Source organism: Linepithema humile, chromosome 6 (genome assembly GCF_040581485.1).
Source record: "Linepithema humile isolate Giens D197 chromosome 6, Lhum_UNIL_v1.0, whole genome shotgun sequence".
NCBI classification, from domain to species: Eukaryota; Metazoa; Arthropoda; class Insecta; order Hymenoptera; family Formicidae; genus Linepithema; species Linepithema humile.
Window position 1 is genome coordinate 12,226,419 of NC_090133.1, and position 20,216 is coordinate 12,246,634.

The window sequence follows — 20,216 nt, forward strand, 5'->3', positions numbered from 1 at the left end:
AGAAATCTATTAAAAAAATAATAATATTATTAAATAATATTATTAAGCTAAGTTAATTTAAATGAATCAAGCTTTATAAAATGTGTAGTATGCAAAACATTTTATATAAAAATACTAATGTATAACACTAAAATTGTATATAAGAAATATTATTTTTAATGTTTAATGTTTTTGTATATAAAATATATTATTTTTAATATTTTTATTAAATGATATTATAAAATGATTGATATATGTATATAAAATATTTTAAGGATAAATAAAAAATACACACATTTTACATTTATATTTTATTTTTATATTATTTTAATTAATTACATATAAAAATATAAAATTATTACAAAATAAAAAAATAAAAAACAAAAATACAGAAACAAATATACAAAATAAAAAACAAAAAGTTCTATTGATCTGGGATTATATTATTTTAATATTAACTGTTTTATTAATTATTCTCTTAAAAATAAGATTTGTTTAGTCAGCTGATGGCGTTTTCGAATTGGTTTTAAAATTTCTTCTTGATAAAATTTTGAATATGAATGCAGCCGTATTGTGATATATTTATTACACACTGCTATTATTAATTGAATTTTATGAGGCATTTCCAGTAAATTTATGTCTTCGCATTGTAAGTTAGGAAATATTTTGTTATTAAAAACAAGTACATTTTTTACTTTATTTATCACTTTTTTATCTATTTCTTTTATATTTATTTCACAGAAATGATCTGTTATAATATGTAATTGTTTTTCAGTTTCCTTGCATATAGAAAAAACTGATGCAGAAGGTTTTACGAATCCACCATTATTGCAGAAATTTAAAAATGTGGAAAATGTTTCTTCATGAGCATAATTATGCTCAGATTCTATATTTCTTAAATTTAAAATACAAGATTTGCAATTAAGATACTTTAATTTTTTAACAATGTAACCGCTAATATAATAAATTATATAATCAGTAACAGTATCGTGCTTTTTCAATGATATTTCATGAAAATCATTATTATATTCGTCATCGTTTTCAGATTCTAAATCATTAAACATATTATCCTGTTTCTTTTTCTTCCACATTAAAGGAAATATAGATGTGGCATATTCTGCATCAAATTCAAAACAATTCGAATTTATTGAAGCTTTTATGTCAGTATGTAATAAAATTTGTTTCATTGCATACGTAAATTGTTGGCAAGTAGGATTGTTATTAAAACCGTGTCGCCCACGAATCTTAGAAAATAATATTTCTAAACGATCTTGTGAAAATTTATAACTTAAAATATATTTAAAAGATTCATTATTTTTAAAAATTTCTGTTGAAATATCCAAAATTGACTGAGCAGCAATTGACAAACCATATATAAATGTTTTTCTTGCAGTGCGATGTAGTAATCGACCATCAGATGTTTTTAAAGAAAATAAATACTTTGTTGTATCATTAACAATATGTCTTAAATATTCAATATTTTTCGAAAAAATGGGTGTCTTGAAACCTTTTCCGAAAGGATTTCTAGAATTTAATATATCGAATAAGCGATCTATTGTTCTCAAAAATTTGACTGTTGCAGAACTATCTCGAAAATCTTGAAAGCCTTCAGCTTCTAAAAATTCTATAGCATTAGCAACTGATGAACTCAGAACATGTACAGCATACTTCACTTTCATTTTATTTTGTTTCCAATTTATACATTGTGAAGATAAACGATTTTTTAATTTCAAAGTTAATTGCTTTTGTAAAGCATGTAACTTCACAATATAATCCCATTTAATAGAACCTTCATGAGTTTTAAATTCTTTGTAATCTGCTAACGCATTTCTAGCTAATTTAACCATATGGCATGGATCCAATATGATTTTTACATTTTTATTTTCATTAGAAGGGCATGGAAATGAATTTTTAATTTGTCTATAATCTTCAGCAAATATTTCTGCTCCAAGCTTATTTATTGCACTACAATTGCATGTATCACCATCGAATGTTAAACTGTGTACACGTAAATTATATTTGCAACAGAGAATTAACGCATTTTTTATTAATTGACACAGCATTGTCGAAGATGTTTTATTTACCAAAAAATATGCAATTGGCCATTTCCATGCTCCTTTTAACGATACTAATAAGAATACTAAAGCTTCCCTTGCTTCTACATCATCATTTTCTATAGATACAGCATTACCGTAATCACAAAATCCTATGTACTTGTGTTTCTCTCCACTCCATGTGATTTGTTGCTTAATTGCCATTGCATCTAATATAAGGCAACAATCCTTTTCTTTTTCATCTAATTCGTTGAGAGTTTGTAATATTTTCAATTGAAATCCAGGTCCTATATTTATATTGGACATCCAATTTCGCATAGATGATGGATGTGGCAATTTGAAAATTGTTCTACAAAAACCAGTTTTATGAGAAATACTATTTTCATAACAATAATATTAAATATATTTTTTATATTTGCACATTTGATGATAAGTATAATAATAGATAAAGTCGTAAATAATGTATAACAAAAATAGCATTGCACATTGCAAGTAATGTAAGAAAAAAACAGATTTTGCAGACAGACAAATTTAGTAATAGGGCACAGAGATATAATTAATAAGTGACAAATTGTTGCTGAAGTATTAATAAATTACTAATAAATATTTTAAAAGGAAAAGGATATATTATAGTTTATATAAACATCCCAGCAAACGAGAATAGATTAAAAGTAAAAATTTTCAATCTTTCTGAATTCCTTTTCTTGGTTAAAAATTTTTACTTTTAATCCATTCTCGTTTGCTGGGATATAAGCAGTTATAATTGAACAGCTTTATAAGCACATGTTCTATTAATAGTCATGCAATACATTATATTTATTCAATTATAAGTCCAACATATCCTAGGTAGGACATAATCATTTCATATACATTCCCTAAACATTGGTATATAAAATGAACATGTGTTACCTATGATTTTTTTGTTAAAGTTAATAATAATAAATAAATGTTCAAACATAAAACATGCAAATATATACAGTAATAAATCAGGTCATACATTAATAAGTATACTTAGTTAATGGGCTTGTTCGTTTTAGCTACACTGGGGCTGTTCTGGTTCTGCTCTACACAGGATAATACAGGACAGATAAATAGTTTGTCCTGTATTATCTTGTTTAGAGCAGACCCAGAGCTGCCCCAGTGCAGCTAAAACAAACAAGCCCAATATTTTTCTACTATTAATTTATATACATATATATTTGTATATATATATATATGTGTGTGTGTGTGTGCATATACATAATTAATTAATTTATATTTATGTATACTTCTTAATGCATAAAAGAATTTTAAAAAAGAAATAGAAGAAAACACACATGCTGACCTACAATACCCGTAAGCTTTTGAGGAATGATAATGTAAGGTCAATGCAAACCTTTTAATATCTTCGGAATAACGTCGTCCTTTTTGTTTATTTTTATTTTTATGATCATTTTTAAATATTTCAGAAGATACTTTACCCAAATCAGAACTTAACATATCATACGTTTCATCATTAATTGTTTTTGAATCTTTTAATTTATGTATCAAGTTATCAATTTGTATTTCTTTTCTATTTGTTTTTCTATTTAATAATTTTATTTTATTTTTTTCGAAAACAAGCTTTTCTTTCCAATTTTTTTTTTCTTTTTCTATAAAAGTTTTAAACATATCTGCTTGATTGTTTAATTGTTTTTCATAATCTTGTGTTAAGGAACTGATCATTGCTTTCAGTTTTTTATTTTCATCTTCCAGTTTACGACATTTTATGTTTGTCTTTTGTAATATATTTGTAGATTCACGTTTTTGAGATTCTGTTAAGCCTAAAATAAGACAATTTATATTACAAAAATTAATAAGATATATAGTAATAAAATCCATAATAATAAAATCATGAAATCTAATTATATACGCTACGTAAGAAATCATGTAATTAAATAATTTTCTGATTTTCATATAATATATATTATAATTTATTATTTTCGTACCTAGCTGTATTGTATTGTATGTTGTATCAGCAGTATCATATTGTGCAGTAATATCTGTTTCACTTAAAGTTTGGACATCCATATTCTCGCTATTACATTCATTTGAATCTAAATAAATCAAAATAAAATTCATATATTAAATAATTTTCTGATTTTTATATGTGCAATTGTTGATATACTTACTTGAATCTTTATCAGAACTTTGATCATATAAATTTTGAGTGGGTATAATATCTGCTTTTAATCTTCTCACTTTTGATGTATTTGCAAAATCACTATCAGTAAAATGAAATTGGCAAATACGGCTTGATGATGTTGGTATCCAATTTGTTCTATTAATTGCTATTATCCATTGTTCCAATAAATAAGGTATACTTATAGGAAATCTAAATTATTTAACAATTTATTAACATTGATACTAAATATATTTAGAATTTCTTTTAATGATCAAAAAACAGCAGTGTCACGACAATATAATTCTACCACATATTTTTATTAAATAATACTTACTTAAAGAAAGAGATTTTGTCATTTTTCTTTCTGTATGCTGCTGTGCTTTTGCAATTTAAAACAGCACATTTAAATGGCATTGTTGACTTCTTTTTATGACGTTTTTATCACGTATCGCGGATCACTTTTCTCATGTAAAAAGATTAGAATTATAGGTTAGAAGAACCGTATTATGGAGAATATATTGACTATATATATCTTTTTGCTTCTGCGCATGTGCACAATGAGACACTTTAACACATGCTTTTTGGGGCCATAGCACATAAGCGAAATTTGGGAAGTTAGCAGTCTAGTAATATATAGAAGTCTGTGCCCCTACATCTATCTATCCTTGTCTGTACGAAATCGGTCAATGCGCTTGCGCGAATGAATAACCGCTTAAATTGAAAGTAGAAAGATTTAAAATAGGTGGAAGGCATTTGAAAATTTGATTATAACAGGCTGCGTTCCCATTTCGTCTCACTCAGTGCAGTATCCAGTGGCCGCCATTTTGCTGGATACTGCACTGGAGAAGCGTTCCCAAATTACTGGACTGGCTAGTGACAATCGTACCTCGTTCAGAATGTCGTCGGCCGGGAAATGTAAATAATAAATAATAATAATAATAATAATAATAATAATAATAATAAAAATCAATGTGTACTGAAAAAATAAAATTATGTACAATAATTATATACAATAAACATTATATACAATAATTTATTGTTTTTAAATGTGAAGTTATACAAGCAAATAATCGGTATAATCGTCGTTATAATATTTAAAAATAACGCTAACACTTATTAATACATTGCTAATTGAAATATTTACTTACTGATATAATAATCTTTACTAACAATAATTGCTTCAACACTATTTACATATTAACTAACAATTTTATTTAGGTTATGAGCTAATACGTGTGCGAGACTGTCACTAGCCACTAGCCAGTCCAGTAAAATGGGAACGCTTCTCCAGTGCAGTATCCAGCAAAATGGCGGCCACTGGATACTGCACTGAGTGAGACGAAATGGGAACGCAGTCACAATTTATTCTTTAAGTTATATTATAATATAATTGCAATATATTATAAATTATATATAATAATATGTAGTAATATGTAATAATAGTCTTGCAAAATAAAATAAAAATAATGATGCACATAACCAAAAACAAATACTGTAATGAACAATAATTATATACAGGATGTACAGGATGAACTAAAATAAGATAACAAACTTTGAGGAGCGAGACCAAACATAAAAAAAAATTTGACATCAACATATGTCCGTCAAACCCACTGTTACTGATATAAAATATATATTATTAATGAAAAATAAAAAAGTAATATTTATTATTATGTAATATTCTCGCTCCTCTAAAGTTTGTTATCTTATTTTAATTATATCTTGTATATATAGTAACTAGTACAATAAAAATTATTATAATAAATAATAAAAAAAATATTTAAAAACTTCATTGATGTTTAAATAGTATTAGTTTTGTATACTTTTTTATGATTATTTCTTTAGACTTGATTATATTGAAAGGCTTGTCATAAGGCTTGTTCGTTTTAGCTGCACTGGGGCAGCTCTGGGTCTGCTCTAAACAAGATAATACAGGACAAACTATTTATCTGTCCTGTATTATCCTGTGTAGAGCAGACCCAGAGTAGAGTCCCTATATATAGAGTCTGGCCACTCGATTAGTTTTGGAATAACATGGCGGCGGTATATGCATAGACGCATCTTGTGTTTACCATATTTATGGAATAAAACTTTCATTGACTACACCTTATTCGACTACAAATTGATAGTATTAATAAAAGCAGAGTGAAGTCTATAAAAGTAAGTACAATTATTTGGTATATGGTTTCTAAAATAAAATATCTAAGAATAATGATATTATAAAGAAATAGGATATGTCATAAAAATTATAATTCTAACCTTACATTGTTTTTAATAGTTTTATTTACAATAAGTTTTATTTATAATAAGTTTTATTTAAATGAGTTTTATTTATTATTGTGATACAAACATTATTGTGATACTGAATATATAAGTAATAATAATATATACTGTAATGATATGATTTTAAGTATTATTAGTTAATTTTTCTTTATTTTTCAATTAAAAATTTCTAGAAAAGAATAATATTAATTGTTATTAATTTTCTTGTTCTATTTTTTTTTCAAATTATTATACTTTTTATAAGAATTCCTATTGGTTCCGCCATGTTTTTCCAAACTTTGTTTCGACCAATAAAAATAAACACAAGCGTGGCCAGACTCTATATATAGGGACTCTAACCCAGAGCAGCCCCAGTGTAGCTAAAACGAACAAACCCATAGATAAGCTTGTCTAGTTTGTCATCACACACATCAACATAATCGACGCATGCGTATTGCAATAAAATGTACAGACAAGGATAGATAGATGTTGAGAACAACGGCAAGTCACCTATGCCCCTTCCAGTATATATGTTCTAAGCATTGAGTAAAAAGAAACAGGAGGGAGCACGGACTAAGGAATAGAGGGACGGTGCACAAGCTGTACCGGGGGAGCACGTTTGCGGCGGGGGGGAGGGCCGCCATATTCGTTTAGTAATTACCACACATAGAACTCACTATTTGCGTATATGTGAGAAATGAAAGTCAGATCCTGCGCACAATAAACAAAATAGGAAATAGAAATAGAAATAATTATTAAATATTAGAAATAAGAAATTGGAATTATTTATTTTAAAAATAAAAAGAATAGAAAAAATTAATGCATAAATTAAGAAATAAGAATTGGAACTAATTAATATATTTTATTCTCTTGTTAGATGTAAAATAATTTCTTTTTTTAATATTAAATGTTTATTGCTATTTCTAATATTTTGTCTACTGTATGCAGAGCCTCAGAGTAATAAAAGTTAAAGTATTTTATAAAATTTATAATACAACAATAATAAAATCGCCTAACCTCTTTATGCTTGTCACTCGTTATGTCTAGTGGCACCACTACACGAGTGTAACCATGTCACAGACACAGAATCTCTGTGTGAGAATCGCTACATTAATATGGCGGAAAGCAGTCCCCCCCGCACGCTTGAGTTACCATCCCCTCTCGCCTAAACTAGGACTTTAGACTCAGTTCCTCTATTCCTTAGTCCGTGGGAGGGAGCATATACTAGCCAAGACTAGAGTCCCTATATATAGAAGGTGCGGTCGAGTTGCCGCTTCTGAATGCTTCGAACGCTTTCGTTTTCAACGCTTTCATGGAATGGTCAAGTAGCGCTACAGATGTTCTCAACGTTGGTAAAATTGACCGGTCTGAAAGTGTCTGAAGCGTTTGAAGTGTAAAATTAAAAAAAAAATATAAATTAACATATAAAACATAACGAAATTTAAAACTTTTTTTAAAATGAATAAAGATATAGCTGCAATATGTATTGTAAAGAATTATTTAGATATATATTCTTATCTTTGTGATGATGAGGAAATTGACATAATAATAACCTCTCAAAATATCACAAATGAAAACCGTATTAAGAATATTGAAAATTATGTTGAACATATACTTTGATTTCTTTCATCAAATAGCGTAATATTTGGCATTTTTAACAATAATGTAGCTCAACGTTTCTTATTATACACAGAATCTTTAGATGAGCACGTAGAACCACGTTACACATGTATGTTGTTCAGTCGACAGTCGACACAATTTCCCGCAATTTACGAAAATTCAAAAAACGCTTCAGCCGTACTACCTCTCCGGCTGCAGCATTGGAAGCGAAATGGTAGAGAATATTTATGATGTTTTAGTGACGTCATTTATATCATTGAAATGTTTCGAAGTGCTAAATTGACCGCAGTCGAAACGCTTCAAAGCATTTGTAGCAGTAACTCGACCGCACCCAGAGTCTGGCCACGCTTGTGTTTATTTTTATTGGTCGAAACAAAGTTTGGAAAAACATGACGGAACCAATAGGAATTCTTATAAAAAGTATAATAATTTGAAAAAAAAATAGAACAAGAAAATTAATAACAATTAATATTATTCTTTTCTAGAAATTTTTAATTGAAAAATAAAGAAAAATTAACTAATAATACTTAAAATCATATCATTACAGTATATATTATTATTACTTATATATTCAGTATCACAATAATGTTTGTATCACAATAATAAATAAAACTCATTTAAATAAAACTTATTATAAATAAAACTATTAAAAACAATGTAAGGTTAGAATTATAATTTTTATGACATATCCTATTTCTTTATAATATCATTATTCTTAGATATTTTATTTTAGAAACCATATACTAAATAATTGTACTTACTTTTATAGACTTCACTCTGCTTTTATTAATACTATCAATTTGTAGTCGAATAAGGTGTAGTCAATGAAAGTTTTATTCCATAAATATGGTAAACACAAGATGCGTCTATGCATATACCGCCGCCATGTTATTCCAAAACTAATCGAGTGGCCAGACTCTATATATAGGGACTCTAGCCAGGACTAGGTAAATCCGCGGACGGATGTACATCATGGCAGCCATCTTGAGCGACCACTTTTTGAAAGTGAGAGGGAATGCTCGAGCATAGCGGCAAGCGGCATACCGTACGCCGTACGCATTAATATGCAGTGTATAGTCTTTTATGCAACAGTGTATGGAAATAAACGATCAAAATGGTATATTGTAGAGCTTGTGGCATAATAGCAGCAGCTCGAAATCATGGAATAACGTTTCATCGGTTAGTATTATCAACAATAATGAGATTTTTATTTTGGAGATTATAATCATGTGTATAGTATTGTGAAATTGTAGATTCACAATAATTACTAAATAATTTTCACTCACAAACAGGTTTCCGAAAAATCCGGATCAAAGAAATGCATGGATAAATTTTTGTAAGGACGAAGGATTTAATATAAATTTAGATTTTAGATTTTAACATTGCTCTTATGGAAATACTGCACGAGTGCAATCCCAATGAAAAACGCCATTAAAATTTGGTATTATTGTTGCATATTATAGTTATTTTTTTTTAATTGTACATTATTTCCTAATTAAACATAACAAGTCATTCAATATTGGCGCCCTTGAGCGGCCATCTTGAACGACCACTTTATATAGTCACTTCCGTCCGCACTTTTAAGACCAAACACTCCCTCCTGTTTCTTTTTACTCAATGGGATGGGATGCTTTTTCTCGCGCATGCGCAGCGCTGCAGCTATAAATCCAGCGGTGTATACGGCTATAGTGTTGGGTGCTGGCGCGAGAAGTTAGACGTTTGACAGGCTACAGGAGAAGGTTTAGGTGAGTACATGTAAAAAATAATAATATTTATATCATATATATATTTATATGTATTTTTTGTTACGCGAAATATGGATAGTTCAAAAGGAGCCATTAAAAAGACGCATATTAAAAATTTTCAAAATTCTTGATTAACTGACGATTTATTTAAAGGATGGCTGGCTCCTCATCCTACGGAAAATAAGGCAATTTGTAACTTGTGCAATATTACCATTAGATGCTGTAAATCAGATTTAATACGGCATTCACAAAGGGCTAAACATATTAAAAATTGTGACAGTAATTCTCAAATAAGTCAAAGCCAAAGCCAACGTTCCAAAAATTCTCATATTGAAAACGTTAAACGAGCCGAAATTAAATTAGCAGCTTTTTATTCTGAACATAATGTTGCTCTTTATACCGCAGATCACTTAGTTCCTTTGTTAAAAGACATTTGTATAGATTCTTCAATCGTGCAAGATCTTTCACTGGCTCGATCAAAGTGCACCAATATTATTAAAGAAGTTCTTGCAAAGCGAGAAATTGAGAAAATTGTTAACATTTTACAGAATCAAAAATTTTCAATTTTAATAGATGAAAGCACGGATATTGGAGATACTAAAATTTTATGCGTTCTTGTTCAATTTTTTTCTCCGTTAAAAAAAAAAGTTAAAACACAACTATTAGAATTATTAGAATTAAATGCTGCAGATTGCTCTGCAAATAGTATTTTTGAATTATTTAAAAAACTTTTACAAAAATATGAAATACCTATTACAAATATAGTTGGAAAGCCAACTATACATTTAATTTTATATACATTATATTTACATTATTATATATACATTAAATTTTATTAATTATTTTATTATTATAAAAATAAACATAATATTTACATGCGTTTAATTTATTATTATTTTATTACTTTTTATCATTTTTTAACGATAAACAAAATTTTCTAATAATTTTTTAATAGAAGGGTCTACAAGTGCCCTTTTTTTTCCTCAATTAGTACACCGTTGAGGCCGATTCTCAAGTGCGTTCGTGAAGAAAAGCGTCTCGTCTAGCAACACTGCCCGGGGCCAGTGGGACTCAGAATCCAGGAATCCGGTAGGAAACATCGCATCACCGTTGAAGGCACTCCAAAGGATAAAAAACAATTGTTTTTGTTATCCCGCGCACTTATGGCAAGCTATGGTAAGTTTATCTCAGTTTATTTATAAAAAGTTTTCTCCTTTGAAATGTAATACATAGTTTAGTAATAGTTTGGTGATAAAAGCAATTTTAAAAACATTCAGTGATCATTCGTAGCTTGTATTGCATTTATGTTTTAACCTCAATATTTGAAGATATATTAAATATCCTAACAATAGAAATAAAAAAACAAAGTAAAATACTGACTAATATAATTTTTTATAATGCATATGTTTAATCTATTTATATATATAACTAGATCTCCAATAAATAGATTAAAATAACTTATAAACAAAAATTTTGTATGAAATTGTTTTGTCCATTGTAGAGATATTTGCAAAAGATGAATTAAAACGTCTTCTGCAGTCAACAGATTAAAACAACTTTTATGATTAAACAAAAATTTTGTTTACAGTTGAAAAATAATGTGGAATCGCAAGAAACCTATTCGAACTTATCAAAGAAAAACCGCAAAGAAACCTTTTGTGAGTTCAACAGTACCATCTCTTATATCAATTGAGAAATCCTGCAATAATCCTGCAGAAAATAAAAATTACTTTGATAAAAATGAATTATGCAACAATTCCCTAAATTATGATCCATTTGAGACAACATTTGACAGAATTGCCAGAGAAACAGTGTAAGTTAATTTATGGTACTAGCTAAAAGAAAAATGTACTTGAACATGCTTTATTAGACATTTTATTGTATCTTTCATTCATATTTGATATAAGTAAGCTTAATTTTTTTATGTTGTAATGCAGTGTTCCTCTTTTACCATTGGATTCAAATATAAATCAAAATGCATCATGGAACAGCAGTAGTGACAGTGATATTAACAATGCAAGTGTTCTAAAATCTCCTGAACACATAACTTCTGATTTTTTCACATGTAATAATAAATCAAAGTTAACACATGCAAATGTCACTCGTAAATGTAGAAGACCACAAAGAGACTTGTCAGAAGTTGTAGTTCTGAACAAAATAGTGCCTAAGAGAACAAAAGTGACTTCAATAAAAAATGAATTGCAGTCAATTAATATACAGGTAAGTGTAGCTTATATAAGACTTAATAATTTGATATTTTCCACTAATAAGACATAACTACAAACAGAGACGGAAGAGACAAACAGATAAGACAAAAAGGAAAAAAAAACAAAGTAAACTAAAGAAATCTACCAATTGCAGTGAACAAATATTTCATATGGATTCTAACACTAAAAGTAATTTGAAAGACACCGTATGTAAAAATGGTGATTTGTGGGACAATGAGCATTTGAGTATTTTAAAGGTCGGCAAAATGACAACATTGCAAGGAGGTATCATCACAGATTTCAAATATACATCAAATTGTCATGGTAATATTAAACCATGTTTTGTCAAGTTGAATGATCGTATAGTTCAGAACTGGTACACATTAAATCAACAAAAAACTGTAGAAGATAAACGAAATGTTACATGCGATCTTTCTTATACAAATACTTTACAAGCTAACAAAGAGAATATTTCTAAAACGCATAACATTGTTTCACAATCGATTGCGGCTAAATACAACAATGTCGATGCTGAACATGTACCAATCAAACAATGTTCTGTAATGCTGTGCGATTGTGTTGTCAAAAATTGTTGTGCATCAAAGATAAGAACAAACGATTTCATTGATGTTAGAACTAATCTGAACGTATCACATTTGCCTGACACTGTTTCTCATTGTAATAATAGTATTACACTACACGGTATGAAAAAAAGGAAAGGAGAGCTAGTGAAAGAGAGTTTTGTCAAAGTCGAAAGATTAGAGATAGAAGAATTTGTGAAGAAAAGTGATGCGATATTTAATGAGAAAGAGCGATACATAGTTTCTAGCACTCCTATTAGCAAACACGCAAAATCTTTGGCTTGTTCGGTAATGATCTCCCCCATTAATACATTGCACTCAGAAGACAAATGTTTGATAACTACTGCAACAAAAGATATTTCTAATATTGCAACTTTCGATAAGCTTTCTGATCGAAAGATGTCTTCGTTGATTAAAAAGCCGAAAAGCTGTGAATTCGATACTGTAGACATGCAAGAAGAGATGCAAGTTTTATTGTCATTCTCAAAATTACCGAAAACAGCTTCTGTTTCTGTTATTGAGACTGAAGCAACATCTTTCGAACATTTACAGAAGCTTACGCAAAAACATAATACAAAAGGCAATGAAACAAAATCTTTACACTTAGACATTTCTGCTGCGGTCAGTGATGGATCGCGATCGTTATTTGGCGATACAATATACAGTCATAATTACACGATAGAAAATATAACTAAAAGTAATATGAAAAAGGAACATCTTACGGATGCACTGACGTGCATGTCTGTTGAAGCAGACATGTTACATTCATTCGTTGATCTAAATTTGGAACAAAAACAATCATTAAATCATAATAGTGATAGAATGACGAACTTGTCTTTTAAGATACTCGAGCATGTAGATGATGTTACGCGTACAAAACAAGAACATGAATGTAAAGTACAAAGAATGACGAAAAGTATAAAAAGTGAGAATTCTACGTTTGATACTGTCAATGATAGCAAACACAATTTTCTTGACAAAAATCAAGATAATACTATCGATGCTTCTATAATACTCACGCAATTGCAAGATCCAGTTAGAATTACAGCAAGGAGAGCGCAATATCCTAAATGGTGTCTTAGCATTTCACATATTTCTGAAAGTTTAAGTAATGAAAACACACAATCGGATTATAAGGTATTCCACAATGTTGCATCCGACGAAGCATCTAATGCTCGATTAATAGTCAACAATCTCGAACGTTTTACGAATGCAGGGAATTTGCTTTCCAATCGTTTTGAATCACACAATAGTTCAATTTATAAATATAGCGATGATACGGATAAAAAAGTAGAAAGGTCTGTTTTTCTAAAACCAGGCAAATGTTGGACCAGATCTTTATCGATATTGAATAACATAAATGATGAATTGAATTTAGAGAAGTTAAGTGTTGGAAAGGGCAAAAAGTGGAGGCAAAGCGTCAGAGAAATATTAGATATGCAGAAACAAGGTAATTTTGCAAGTAAAATAATAAAACATTCGCGTATTATTCATGTAAATTATTACAAAGGATTATTTTACATCAATAAAAACATACAAATATTATTTACTAAGAAAAAAATCTTTATATTTTATAAAAATTTTTTTTTATGCAAAATTTTTTATTGCTTTTACAAGAGTTATTTTTTTATGTACAAGACCTTCTCTAGTAGCAAGGTTTTACTCAAAAATGATTAAAGATTGCAATAAATTTCTTCTATTTCTTTTAGTGTTTTAGAGATTTTTTATGTGATACAAGGATAAATTGAAAAGTTCCCGTCCTAACCAAGAAAAACATGTTTTTGGGTGGAAAAAAATTTATTTCTCAACGTAGTCTCCTTTCAACTCAATACATTTGGTCCAGCTTTTATCCCAACCACTCAAGCCATCAAAAAAAATTGTTTGTCCAAACCCGTGCACTCTGGTTGCCGCGCTTGCTGACAATTAATCAAAAACGCGTGCGGCTGGAGCATGAATTGAGATTCGAATTGCTCCCGCATCCCCTCTACTCACCAGATCTGGCTCCCAACGATTTCTTCCTCTTTCCAAATTTGAAAAAATGGCTCGGTGGAAAAAAATTTGGATCAAATGTTGCCGTGGAAGACGCTGTGAACGAGTATTTTTCGGGTTTGGACAAACAATTTTTTTTGATGGCTTGAGTGGTTGGGATAAAAGGTGGACCAAATGTATTAAGTTGAAAAGAGACTACGTTGAGAAATAAATTTTTTTCCATCCAAAAACATGTGTTTTTCTTGGTTAGGCTGGGAACTTTTTAATTTACCCTCGTATATAAGATATTGTTACAATACTTTCATGAAAGTAAGACAGAAAGTATCTTTTCTTATTGTTTTGTAATTAAACTATGTAAATTTTTTTACATGGATCGATTTTCTTAATTGTTCTATGCGTGTGTGCGTGTACGCGCGCGCGTGTGTGTGCAGTGTGGTAAAATATTTTTTATTCACTTTTTAATTATTTTATCATAATACTTTTTATGCAGAATTAAAAAAATCAGCTATATATTTTTTAAAAAATTTTATTTTTAAAAAATTTTAATTTTAGCTTGTTGTTAATAATTTATTTTTAAAAAATTTTATTTTTTTAAGATATAGTGGAGTATACTTCTTTGTCCTCTTTACATAAAAAGTTGTAAACTTTAAAACCTTAAAATATTGAAAAAAATGTTTTATTAATTTAACATTTTTAACTGTGTATGTCATTAAAAGTCACATTTATATTATTTATTTTGCGTGAAACAGCTGAAGGCAATCTGTTGAATAAAATTTCATTTAATAAACGCTAACCATCAAAATCTTGTAAACAAATAGAATGCATATATCGAAGATAACTTACATGATTTTTATATATTTTTTATATTTTAATATTTAAGTCTTGGTACAATTTTTTATATTTTATTCTTAATTATTTGACGATACTTCAAGATTCAATGCGATTTTATAATAAAATAAAATTGAACGAGTGTAAAAAAAGTTTCCATGCTTATTTGTTATAAATGGGTAGGCTTTGTAATTAGGCAATGTTAACATACACATATTACATTAATCATTATGTGCAGGAATTTTCCAAAGCTGCTTGAAAAAAGATAAAGATGACACGAATCTATCATACAGCAGGCACGATGCAACGAATATATCATCATCGTTCGATGGTGATAAGTATAAAGAGTGTTCAATTTCGGGCGTTCATTCCGCAAATCATGTTAGATTTTCCAAGAGGATTTCAGTGCGAGTCATACCTAATAATGCGAGCATCAAATGCGAAGTCAAAGATGCTCCATTTCTCGAGGCGTTTGGAATGACAGCGAAAAAATCTTCAAGTTTACAATCATCGCGTAAGAATTTTTCTTTTCGCACAGTTTGCTGTGTAGTTTTATTCGTTTTAAAGCGCTACATGTAGAATATCATTATATCCATTGATTTGAAATTAATATATATTTACAGATTAATATATATTTACAAATTAATATATATTTACAGATCGAAGGAAATCATCGACTGATGACAATCAACCGATCAAGAGATATTCCACAACTGCGAGAGATGTTGTCTTGCAGAAGTGTTTGCAAAACTGTTACCTAGTTTTCTCTGATTGTTTTCCAGATACGTACGTAGATCCACATATTTTTTACAGCTATGTAATGGCTGCTGTTAATTATCTTGTTTACTCTTGTATTTATGATAAAAATTCAACAATTTAATTTTTTAATTATATTTCTTAATTTTATTTATTTTTCCATCAATTTTACATTACATCCAATTTCTGTTATTATTTTATTAATCATATACAGAATCATAATTTATCTAAATGTAAATATATATTTTTGTGAAAGTAAATTTTATATATTCAGTTATCATATTTTTAATTACAATTAGAAGTTTATCATAAATTGTGTTCTTATATTTCTATACACTTGTTTCCAATAAACAAATTCATATATTTTAATAAAATTTTATTTATTTTATATTTATTAAATATTTTTATAGTATTTTTTAATGATACACTACTCTACAAAAAATAGGTAACACTTTTCAGACGTCCAAAATTGAGCAATTTTCAACTCGCTAAAACTCGGCGAAAAATTATCGCAAACAAAAAATTAAAAAAACCATTTTAAAACTTAAAGTTTGTATTTTCATGTGCTTTAATCTTTAATATTAAGTGTTTTAAAAATTTTTTATCTTTACACTCTATGCCCGAAAAAAGAACACATTGTTTTATTGCTTAAAATTGCGCACATTCAACATTCTATAGTTGGATGAAAATATTTTTCTCTAAAAATTTATAACAAGTACCAAAAAGCTACATTTTATCTGCAAAATCTTTTTTTTTTTTTTTTTTTTTTTTTTTTCCGATTTGTTTGGTCGAGTTATGTGACTGAAATTAAATGTATATTTTTCACGTTAATACTAATGCTGGAGATTAAACATTATTTTTCATAAAATGTAGTAGATTTTAAAGTCATAACTCGGGCAAAAAAAATCGTCGCAAAATTTAAAACAACGCATTTTGTAGAATATATATTGTAGTTTTTGACATTTGTCATAAATTTTGCGGGGAAAATTTTTTTATCGAGCTTTACAGTGTTGAAAATGTGTAATTTTAAGCATAAAACAATATCTTCTTTTTTCGGGCTTAAAACTAAACTGAAGATAAAAAGTTTTCAAAAAACAACCTAAAGCTTGTAAAAGTACAAGTTTCAAGCTTTAAAATACTTTTTTAATTTTTTGTTTGCAATAATTTTTCGCCGAATTTTAGCAGTTTTAAAATTGCTTAATTTTGGACGTCTAAAAATGTTTTCTATTTTTTGTGAAGTAGTGTGTATTAAAAAAATTTAAGAAAGGAAAAGATTTAATGAAAGTAATGAAAAATTTTTTCAAAATGTCTTGATCTATCTATAAATTCCTTCTTAATAATTTTGCAATTTAATGTGTATATTATAATATTAATCTCTTTATGCTGTTATTAAAATCTATTTACTTAAATCTTCTCTAAAAAAAATAAACAGATTCTTAGATCATTGTCGTAAAATTGGTGAAGGTGTTTACGGTGAAGTCTTCCTCCACGAACACAATAATAGAAAGTCTGTTATAAAAATTATTCCTATAGAAGGTGAAACGTTGGTGAACGGTGAGCGGCAGAAAAAATTCAATGAAATACTGTCAGAAATTGTAATTGCTAAGTGAGTCGATCGATTAAGTATACATGAATATTTGTTTTAATGCCAGCAAAGATTATGAAAAAAAAATGGGAATTTGTTTGTTTACAGAGAATTGGATAATCTAAGATTAAATCCTATGTACAGAACTAGCGGATTTGTCGAAGTCAAAAGTATTAAATGTATTATAGGAAGTTATCCAAAAAAGCTTGTAGAACTCTGGAATGTCTACGACGATGACAAAAGGTCCGACAACGATTGCCCGTCAATGTTCGGTGAAAATCAGTTGTACATCACTCTTGAACTCAGTCATGGCGGAGAAGATCTCGAAGCTTTCGTCTTTCAAACCGCAAAGGAAGCCTGTGCCTTATTTTTACAAGTCAGTTGTTTACATTCATTTTACTTTTCGATGATATTATTTGATTGCTTTTTTTATCTAATCTTTTTTTTACAGATTGCATTAACATTAGCGGTTGCGGAAAAGGCGCTTGAATTTGAACATAGAGACCTACATTGGGGTAATATTTTGATATCGAGAACGAAGGAGCCATACATATTTTACAATCTCAACGGGAAAGAGATAAAAGTTCCTAGCAACGGTGTAAAGGTGCATTTTATCATTCCCTTCATATTATTAATTTCTCAAGCGTTACAAAATAAAAACGGCGTTTATCTAATACGGAAAGTTTACGGAATATTATCTAAAATAATTTGTTTTGAAGAAACAATTAAATTTACGGAAGAATTGTATATTCGGGGTTTTTCGGGGCAATATAAATATACAGTAAAAATATAATTTTGAAGTTTCGAATGTTAAACTTAATATAGTAATTAAAATTTGGAAAATAATTTTATAATATATAAAAACCACTTTTTAGGGATCTTTAAGCTAAAAATTAAGATATAAATTTCATATATATTTTACCTTAATTTAAAATTTAAAATTAAAATTTAAAATTAAATTTAAAATATGATTGTTATATATTAATTAAAAATTTTTTTAAATTATTAATGCTTAAATTAAATGCCATGTGTAAATAAAAGTTTTAAAATATAATAAATTTTATTTTATGTTTTTATTTTATGTGAAAATAATATATTAAATTTCAAAATATTGATATTAGATTCGTATTCAAAACCATAAAAGCTTTTATTGAATAGAAATAAAATTTCATGAAAATAAAATAATTATTTAATTTGCGTTTGTTGTGTTAAATTTGTTATATTAAATAAGAAAATTTTAACTAGAGATTTCAATACAGCGATTCTGAAAAGTGAATATTACGTTTTGCGAAAATTTATAATTCAATATTCTTTTTCGAAATGACATATCCGCGGTATAATCTGAATGAATTTTTCCTAAGATGTCAATCATAGATTTCACCTTGTCAAGAATGTTGTATCAAGGATGCTGTATATACAATGACCTCGCGCTGGATCCGGCTTTATTTAGTGCACACGGTGAATACCAGTTTGAAATTTATCGTCTTATGCGCGACAAAATCCAGTAAGTTTACCTGTTCTCTTATTTAGCTATTTCCAAACTATTTACATTGATTTTTCAATTATGTGTGCAGGAATAATTGGCAAAAATTCGAACCATATACGAATGTTTTGTGGTTGCACTACATTCTGGACAAAATGATTACTGCAGTAAGATACAAGAGGAAGAATTTAAAAATGCATAAATGTGCTATTATGCGATTAAAGGAATTTAAAAACACAATGTTAAATTATGACAGCGCCTTCGATTTTGTTACCAATTCTGATAGCATCGTATTGTAATCGCCGTTAAAGATGTTTGTAGGTATTTTTAGAATTATTTATTTGTACTTTTTGTTCAATCTCATACGCATTTTAGCAGCTTATGATAATAAACATAATTGTATAAAATAATATTTGCAATTATGAAATGTATAACTTATGTGATTATAAATTTATTTTATAGTTATAATTGTAAAAATTATTGTTGCAGAGTATTACAACGTGAATTCTTTATATCATCGGATGGATGTATTGCTTTATTTTTTTTTTCACAAAGAACATAAGTTGAAATCAAACCTGTGTATTATAGATTTGCTTAAATTAACGATTACAAGTACAGACTTTTTAAATTTCGTAAACGAGTACGTAAATTGTACGGAGAATATTTGGTTCACATATAGGATTTAGTTATGTTATACAATTTAAATTTTAAAAATATAAGTGCAAACATTCGACAAATCTTTCATTGTATAAATACAAAGCAATGTTAAATAAGTAATTATAATGTTTATGAGTTAATAATAAATAAATAATGAATGCGCTAATACACATATATAAGTATATGTATATTATTTATAAACTTTATTTTGCATCACAGTGTACATTATTCATAAAGTAGACAATGATAATAAACTATAATTTGAAGCGTGGATGTAAAGTGCAAAAGATATTACAAATATATAGAAAAATCACAAAAACAGGATAT

At 28.1% G+C, this 20,216-nt stretch overlaps 1 protein-coding gene across 4 annotated transcripts in view; it reads left to right on the forward strand.

Moving 5' to 3' along the window:
- Haspin (haspin) overlaps positions 1–20,068 on the forward strand; it is a 136,411-nt gene extending 116,343 nt beyond the window's left edge. Inside the window, exons 2-14 of one of the 4 annotated variants that reach the window (XM_067357970.1) lie at positions 9,710–9,803; positions 10,759–10,979; positions 11,392–11,616; positions 11,741–12,023; positions 12,091–14,041; positions 15,647–15,922; positions 16,068–16,194; positions 17,597–17,770; positions 17,858–18,125; positions 18,201–18,353; positions 19,111–19,253; positions 19,324–19,549; positions 19,722–20,068. In XM_067357970.1, the coding sequence (XP_067214071.1) occupies positions 11,402–11,616; positions 11,741–12,023; positions 12,091–14,041; positions 15,647–15,922; positions 16,068–16,194; positions 17,597–17,770; positions 17,858–18,125; positions 18,201–18,353; positions 19,111–19,253; positions 19,324–19,531 (3,798 nt within the window). In that variant the 5' untranslated portion in view covers positions 9,710–9,803; positions 10,759–10,979; positions 11,392–11,401 and the 3' untranslated portion in view covers positions 19,532–19,549; positions 19,722–20,068. Of the gene's footprint in view, positions 1–9,709; positions 9,804–10,758; positions 10,980–11,391; positions 11,617–11,740; positions 12,024–12,090; positions 14,042–15,646; positions 15,923–16,067; positions 16,195–17,596; positions 17,771–17,857; positions 18,354–19,110; positions 19,254–19,323; positions 19,550–19,721 lie in introns of those variants that run through there. The other 3 variants (XM_067357968.1, XM_067357969.1, XM_067357971.1) reach the window with 3 other exon arrangements.
- The last annotated feature ends 148 nt before the right edge of the window (positions 20,069–20,216 follow it).